An 8,824-nucleotide genomic window follows, 5' to 3' on the forward strand; every position below is an offset into this window, starting at 1 on the left:
CTTCATAAAATCTCTAAGGGCGAAGCTAGCCCTGATCAGAGACTGCTATCCATGAAACAGCGAACCGAATGAGAGAACGATTCCTTCCGATTAGGGATTATGCTGTGAAAGCATCTATTAGACTATGATGAAAATTGGAGTTATCTCAGCATCATCTGGTAAAACCCTCTATCATCCTGACGTTGAGATATTCCGTTAGAAACACCTCATGAGTCGAAAGTGCAAGTCCTTTCTACACTGGGCTGAGGTAGATGCCACTCAACCAATAGATTCCAGCATATAGTCAGCACCTTCAATGATCCAGAAAATCTCCGAAAGCCAAACAGTAGGAAATACGATTCCGAATACGACCTGAGACTCCTAGGAACCAATCATGAGGACTACACCTCCAGTAAGGGAAAACTTTTGGAACCTCAGAATGGTGATCACGCCAAGTGATGATCTCACCATGGAAGTACATTATGTTTTGGGTACTGAAACGTTCCATATTCCAAAGAACTGAGGACCATCAGAGATTCTTGATAGGATTGGTCCAGTATCCGTCAGACCCAGACTGCTTTTGGGATTCCATAAATTCCACCCTAACATGTCCACGTCTCAGCGAATGAACCGGTAGTACCCGACAAAACTCTCACCATTTTCTCGATTTGATCCATGGAAACCAGAGCCACGTTCGTTAAGGGAAACAGGAGAAATCTAGCTCGGTAAAGGAAACTGATGAAACCTTATTCCGTGTAGCCTAGAGATCGGAGGAGAAGCCATACCTCGTAACAAAAATTCACTAAAACTCAGTATGGACCTGATTCCCCTGAGGAACGGGCGGATCAGCTAGAGCATGAAGTATCCACATCTTTCGCACGTATCCTGGAGTATTCGTTAAGATTCTAATTTCAGGACGAAATTCCCTCTAACGGGGGGATAATGTGACAACCCGAAATTTCTAACTTGTACATCCTTCATTTTTATCAAAGTTAGCCTCGTTTTGCGATTTTGTAATGAAGTTGTGGGTCTATATGAGTGTTCTAGGCTTGGTACAACCTAGATATGAGTCTTAGAAAGGGTTAGAATGTGTGTAGCATCAATAAATCAGGCCAAACACACCCAGCATGGTGTGTGCGGCCGCACACCCTAGTGTGCGGCCAGCCAACCGCACACAGCCAGCCGCACACCCTCCCAGCCGCAAACCAAACCCTATATATTGGAGGAGACCCCCTTCATTCACTCCTTTCCCATTTTGGCTGCACTCTACTTTCTCTCTCTAGAAACTTCATCCAAGAACACTCTAAGGGCCTCAAAAACGTGAAGTACTCCATCTTTCAGCTTGTTATATTGGTAAAACACCTTGATCTAAGCTTAAAACTCTTCATGTTCTTCATGTTCTTCATGTTCTTCATCACTTGAAGGTGTACGGCCGCACACCTTCATAAGGTGGCCATACACACCTCAAAGACCCTCCAAGGTGAAGAGTTTGGCCTTCATTTGCTAGTTGGACTTAGTATTGGCTTTGAAACACCCGAAAATCGACATTTTGTTCATGAATGAAGAGTGTACGGCCGCACACTCCCATGTACGACCGCACACTCCTATGTACGGCCGCACGCTCCCATGTACAACTGCACACAAGCATGGCCGCACACCCTGGCCGTACACCTGGCCGCACACACATAAAAGTCGAGTTTGGTGGCCTTACACTCAAATCTAAGGCCCTACACTCATTTAGGGACTTCAATAGGTGTTTGTAACACTTAATTCTAAGTGTCTCCATGTCCCTAAGGTGTGTCCATGTGTCTATTAGTGATTATATACACTAAGTGTATTCATATATGTGTTATTACATGGTAAACTAGGATCCGTTTGTGCTCACGACTTCATTCGACACCCGGCGATCCTGTATCAATCTTTCTTTCGAGTTACTCACTTCAGGTGAGTTCATACCCCTTAATCAACCTTTGAAATGATTTTAAATGCTTTTATGAGTGTCGTTGAAGTCCTAGTTATATATTATGTATATCTGTTTAGATATTAAAACTCTTACTCCAGTTCAGCGCCTTTGGGTAGCAAAGGTACCTAGATAACCTCTCAAGTAAACTATAGTAGGTATAGTTTAGAAACCAACCATAACTTTTATGAGGAGAAACTAGCTATATCAATATTTCTAAAACATGTACTTTTAGTAAAAAGAAACGTATATAGAAATCAAACCATGAGATACATCCTCGTGACGCGGATTTCATCGTTATCGAGTTGGTAACCAGAGTCTCCTGGAGGGAGAGCGGGCATTGTGTGTATAGATCTATACAGGACATACCATCCCACATCCTGACTGCTAGCTACAGTCCCGGCCGACCAAGCCAAGGGGTGACAAATGTTACATTTATTTCGACGCCAACAGGTCGTCGTGTTTACGTCCGTCAATCAGTATGGTTACGAGTATCTTCACATTTACCTTGTAATTCATGGACTTAAGGTAATTAGTACCACGGTAGTTTCTACATATAAAACTACGGTACTATAATATTTTCCCTAATACATTAAACATAGAACGTTTATGACATAAAACGATAATGTAAAACTATATTTTGATAATGATAGTAACATTTGGGAAAAATGCTCTTTAAACACAAAACAGTCGGGTCTTGGTAGAAGACTGCTTTTAGTAGAGAAACTCATTCTTTTAAACATGAAACAGTCGAGTCTTGGTAGAAGACTACTTTTAATAGAAAATATAGGATTTTCTAGAAGGAATTCAAATACTCTATAAACTTTTGTGAGATTATTTTGAGGAAAAACATGTATTTATATCAATGTCATTAAAATACTTATGAACTCACCAGCATTAAAATGCTGATCCTCTCTTTCAAAATAACTTGTATTCTCAGGTCGTCAGTAGACAGGTACACTCCGGGAGCTTTTGCGAAGTCAGCCTAGTACCGAGCTGCATCCTATGTTATTCTCTATATCTACTCTTGATGTTGTTGCTAAATGTAACCTATGTAGAAACTTATATTATTAATGCAATGGTTGTTGTACTTTGATTACTATACTGCATGTGTTGTGATACTTGACATGACGTCCTCTACCCCAGAACTTTTTCGCCGTTCCGGTTTTAGGGTGTGAGAGTAATCCAACCCGCAGAACATTTGAAGGTAGGTAAATGACGATTTACCAATTTCCACCATGAAAAACGAAAAGAAGGTTAAGTTTTAAATGAATTGAAACTCCTAGATCTTTTGAGATTCATTGAACTTTTCAATGTCATGTTTAATCTCGATTATGCCCTTCATTTGTGATTGGGATGCCGAGGATCACAAATAAGGTGTGAATAACCATGCGAATGTACGTGGTGCCCTCATTGTTACAGTCACCTAATCGACGTGCCGGTTAACCACACACGCTCCATCGATCTATGACAAACATCAAGTCACCCTTCGCTACCAATGCCAAACCCAACTTAGTGTGCCGGTTAACCACACACGCTCCACTAATTGTTTCGACAAGGGTACAAAGTGTAATTCCATGGAATTGCATCGATTTCACCTTTTCCTAAAGTAACTAAGATTGGGTATTTTGTAAAAACATTTAGTTATTTATTCATTATACTTTTAATGAGGAGAGGGTTTGCCCTATCCTACCCATTTGGCTAACGACCCTCCACCAATCAAGGAAGCGGTGGGTGAGAGTGGACACCCATTAAACGACCATTTTATAGGCCATAACCTTATACCCCCTTATAGATCGGCTTCGTGAATGAGGTCTACTAACGGTAAGACTAGCATTTAAGTTATACATATATAATATTAGACTTTTAATTTTTTATATATAGTATAAGGGTGTATTTTATACTTTTAAAATACTATGTGGGTTAATTTAATAAATTATACCTTTTAATTTAATTAAACATAAACCATGTCATTATGGATTTATTAATTCTCCTTTAATTATACACTTAATTAATTTAATAAAACCATAAGGATGTAATTTGAACTTTTCAAAACTAGGGTTTTAGAATTTAAAATTTCAAAAATTAAACTTTTAATAAAAATTTAAATTCCAAAACTTGAAGGCAAGTTTTGAAACATTTCAAAACATTAGGATTTAGAATTTAAATATTTCAAAATTAAACTTTTAATCAAAAATTTAAATTCCAATGTTAGGGTTTAACTATTTAAATTTCAAAACTAAAACTTTTAAAGTTCAAATGTAAACTATAAACCTAAGGGGTGTAAATTGAAACTTTTCAAATTTACTAGGTCAAATATTTGACTAATAATTATCCTATATTATCCATATTTAACCAAATCCATCAATTTTGATGAGGATAACCCTTCCAAACTTAAAAATTCGGATTATGGCAAGAAAAACGAGTTTTGGTAATTATCCTCAACAAAATCTGGCAGAAAAATCGAAAATCCCGGCACCAGAGCCCTGGACTCGTCGAGTCCACAATGGAACTCGTCGAGTAGGACCTACTCGTCGAGTCCATTCATGGACTCGTCGAGTCCATTCATGGACTCGGCGAGTCTGCCAGTCATAAACCCAAAAAATCGATTTTTTTAAGCAGGCAATGAACAATTAAGCATCAAATACATCAAACAAATAGCCTAGACTCTGATACCACTGAAGGGTTTTGAGCACTACATCATTCCTATGGTGTACATGCAAACCCTAAAGCTTTGGATATAGTTTGTCTAATGAACATGCTATAATCATCCAAAGCCATAAACCCTAAATCTAGCATGTGATAATCGACATTAACATAAGAATAGGGTTTAGATCTTACCTTTGATTGTTATGTAGTAATAACAATCTATTCCTTCTTGTAATTGGCTTCTGAAAGCTTAGTGTCACAAGTGTCACACCTCTAATGGCTCACAAACATCAAGAGCAAGAGGATGACTTAGGAGAAGAGAAGGAGGCACCAAAAAACGTCCAAGAACCCTAAGGAAAGCTTCGCCACGTTTTTGGTGCCCTATGGGTCTTTAAATATGTGAGGCTATTAGGGTTTTGAACTAGGAAACCCTAATCTGACTGCTTAGGCCCTAAGCAGCCCATGGACTCCTCCTTTAGAGGCCTTGGACGAATTCTAATGGGTTTCCCCATAGATTTCGTCCACTCCATCCACTATGGAGTCCATTAGCCCAATATCCAACTATCACACAATTGACAGTTCTAGCCCCTTTTATTTAATTAATGTCTTTTAGCCACAAAATTAATTCTGATTAATTCTTGACTATTATTAATTAAATAATATGATTTCTCTCTTAATATATTATTCATATAATATATAAATAAACATAATTATTCTCTTTTTCCATAAATCATCCTATCAAGTTGCTTTGGTGAAGGCAACCCAAAAGGACCATGCTCACAATCGGGTCAAGTACACACCAAAATAGTTATGGGCTTATACACTAATCCAACAAAAATATCTCAAGTTGTCCTTCAAGGTCTATCATATCTGAATCATCAAAGTCATACTTGTACAACTTAGCCAACTTCAACAACTTTGATTTGTCAAATTGTGCAAATGAATAACAAGAGCTCAAAGCACTGATGTATTCTAGTAACTGGGTGGTTGTTTCACTAAATCGATCTGGATATTCTGTAAGTTGCATATCCACCACTATGTTGAAGATGCCAACTTCAAAATAAAATCTATAAGTCTTTGTAGTCTTAAAGTTTCTCGCACCAACATACAACTCCTCCATATCCAAAGTATCAATATTGTGTGTTTGACAAAAAGATGATACCTTTGGCAAAATGCTAGCAAACCCCGTGTTTCTAAAAGATTGCAATGCCTCTATTGTCCCTCTAACCATCAAAGTCGCTTCTAAAATGTCTAGATCTTTTCTTTGAAGTTGCTTTAACAATGTACCTGTGAGGCGTAAAATGTCATACATCACATGTAAGTAAAACACGAACTCAAGTGATTTAAAATATGCTAAGATTCCGAACGTTTGTTGACAGTTTGCCAATGAACCTCCGTCATTTTTCATAAAATCTAAAACTACAAGAACATCTGCAAACAACTTCATTAAACTTGTGAGTATGTTGAAATGTGAACCCCATCTATACAAGCCTTTTTGCACATTTTCTCATGCTTGTTCCCATAGTAAGTCTTTTCTTTTACACGAGGCACAAACAACATTACCCACCAACGAAATTTGCTCAAAAAAATCACTAACACCATCATGCTTCTTTGCAGACCCGGTTTTAGGGGGGGGGGGAGAGGTGCCGCCGCACAGGGCCTCGAAAAAAATAGGGTCCGGGTTTTAATTAAATTATATATTTAATAACTAAATATATATGAATTTATTCAATGTTTTGCATAAAGTCTAGGTAGCCCAATTGGCATAAGTGCATCCTTTATTTTGAATCAAGCGTAGGTGGTTCAACATTTTGATGTTTCGAATTCAAGTTATAGTTTTGGCCATTACTTTATGTTATATATTTCATAATCAACCCCTCCTTCCAATATGTTTAACAAATCAGTTTTCAGACGTTACATAATTAACCCTTGAACTTTTTATAAAATTCCATATGTTCCTTTTTAATTAATTTATTTAGGGCCCCATTTTTCTTTTTAGCACATGGCCCTTAAAATCTTCGAACCGGCCCTGCTTATTTGCTACAGCCACAAACCACTAATTGAAGTTGGTGTGCAAAGCAATGTACATAAAAAGCTGTGTCATTCTCTTGTAATATCAAAGTTTTCAAACCATTAAATTCCCCCCGTATATTGCTAGCCCAATCGTAGCATTGTCCTCTTATCTATTAAAATAATTATATATATATATATATATATATATATATATATATATATATATCCGGTAATAATTTTTTTTTGGTAGGAAGGTAAGAAGTTTTTTTTCTACATATTTTTTTGACGAACAAAATAAATGAATCACTAGATGATTCATTTGTAAGATGATTCACAAGAAAAAATTCCCAAAAAAACATCTTTATGATTCATTTTTAAGTAAATTAAGAAAAAATTCATTTTTATGACAACTTTAGTGAATAACAACAAAATCATTGTATAAATGAATCATCAAGATGTTTTTTTGAGAATTTTTTCTTGTGAATCATCTTACAAATGAATCATCTAATGATTCATTTTGTTTGTTCGCAAAAAAAATATGTAGAAAAAAAACTTCTTACCTTCCTACCAAAAATTTCCTTCTTATTTGATCTTGACTCATATATATATATATATATATATATATATATATATATATATATATATATAAAGCGAATTAAATTAAATTGAAATAACAAAAAGATAAAGAATAAATTATCTGACTAAAATTCAACTTATTACTTGTAAGTATTTCATTTATGGCGTTTTTAAGTGTCAAAGAGGATGTATCATTCAAATGCACAACTCCAATGAATCTTTCATTCACAAGCCAAGACTATCAGCATATAGCAAAACAATAGTCATTTGTTCTTTTTTCGGAACATCACTAGATTCATCAACCAATAAAGTAAATACATATTGACAAATACTCAAAAGTACTTCTTGTGCAAAACATTGCACAAGTTCTTTTTGAATTTTAGGGGAAATCAGTTGATTGCTTTTAGAAGCATTTTCCGATCAGTACGCCGACCACCCTAACTTCTCGGCGAATTACAATGCATTCAACCCCTTACCCCTTCCACAATGAAAAAAGATCTTGATCATTTATTTGTTTATTTGTGAAATGGATGCTTGGCCCTTTTATTAATAAACTTTCCACGGTTCTAAAAATTTTGAAACCCAAAGTGATGGTGTTGCAACTGCACGTTTATCATTAACTACTTAACTAATGGTTGATGCAACTAAAACTTACAAAATTGTTTTATCTGTTTTTTTAATATGAAAGTATCAACATAGGTTATGTGATCAAGCGCGTAAATTCACTGTCACAGCGCTGCGAGTGGAATGAAAATGCAGTTTGTTTAAAGTATTCTAGTTGCAACAGCAAAAGGGGTAGGCTAGTCAAAAAAGTTATTGCCACGTGTGTTATAAAGCACAATAGGTATCTTACACGTTGCCATTTTCATATATTCTCAGGACTCCCGAAAATGCCCCTCCAACTTGAACACCACACCATGTGGCGTTACGTAGCATAGCTGTCTTTTGGTTTTGGGCTTTCGTTTACTTTTTCTTTTATATGGAAGACAAAATTAGTCAAATAATAATATTTTTTTCAATATAAATACGGGATAATCAAACAACCTTTTCTATTAGGTATAAAAAATATATTCATTTTTAGAAAAAGCAAATATAGACAATCAAGTTCAAAAAAATTTAAAAGTTCAAAAAAATGGAATAAAACAAAAAAAATCTTTTGCAATTTCATCATATATTTAACAGTATAAAGCTTATTATTTCGGTTTATTTTTGAAAACTACGCTTTCGAACATGAACATATTTGAAACTCAACATTTTAGTTTAGCATTTATTTGGTGGATAAACAATATGTTCTTCGTATAAATATACGTTTCAAAAATGTTCTGCATATCCAAATACCTAGTTTTAGCATATGTATTAATCAAGTCTATCTAATGATATAGTTTGTTTGTAATGATATAGTTTGTTTGAAATAATATCCAATTTTTATCATATATTTGGACTAAATAAAAAGATGTAAATTGCATATTTAAATATAAATTCAAGGGTTATAAATGAAAATGCAAGTAAAATTTATAGAATTAGTGGAGCCAAATAGTGAGTTATGAAACAGGCCTTGGACATGGACATGAGCACTCACTATGCCTCATGATCCATGTCATATCCTTAAACCTTAGACATGGACATGCACTCATTATGCCTCATTAT

The 8,824-nt window shown here is 35.5% G+C and overlaps 1 protein-coding gene across 1 annotated transcript; it reads right to left on the minus strand.

Annotated features, from left to right (window-relative positions):
• Nucleotides 1-5,411: 5,411 nt before the first annotated feature.
• LOC145139955 (uncharacterized) lies at nt 5,412-6,035 on the minus strand. Its single transcript, XM_079073600.1, has one exon. It carries the CDS (start codon nt 6,033-6,035, stop codon nt 5,412-5,414), a length of 624 nt encoding a protein of 207 aa, XP_078929726.1.
• Between the last annotated feature and the right edge of the window lie 2,789 nt (nt 6,036-8,824).

The sequence above is a fragment of the Lactuca virosa genome, chromosome 9, assembly GCF_052849685.1.
Source record: "Lactuca virosa cultivar CGN04683 chromosome 9, Lactuca_virosa_CGN04683_v6, whole genome shotgun sequence".
NCBI lineage: Eukaryota > Viridiplantae > Streptophyta > Magnoliopsida > Asterales > Asteraceae > Lactuca > Lactuca virosa.

Bases quoted from the DNA above. Each gene is read 5' to 3' on its own strand.
- LOC145139955 (XM_079073600.1), bottom strand. From the start codon at position 6,035: ATGAAGTTGTTTGCAGATGTTCTTGTAGTTTTAGATTTTATGAAAAAT.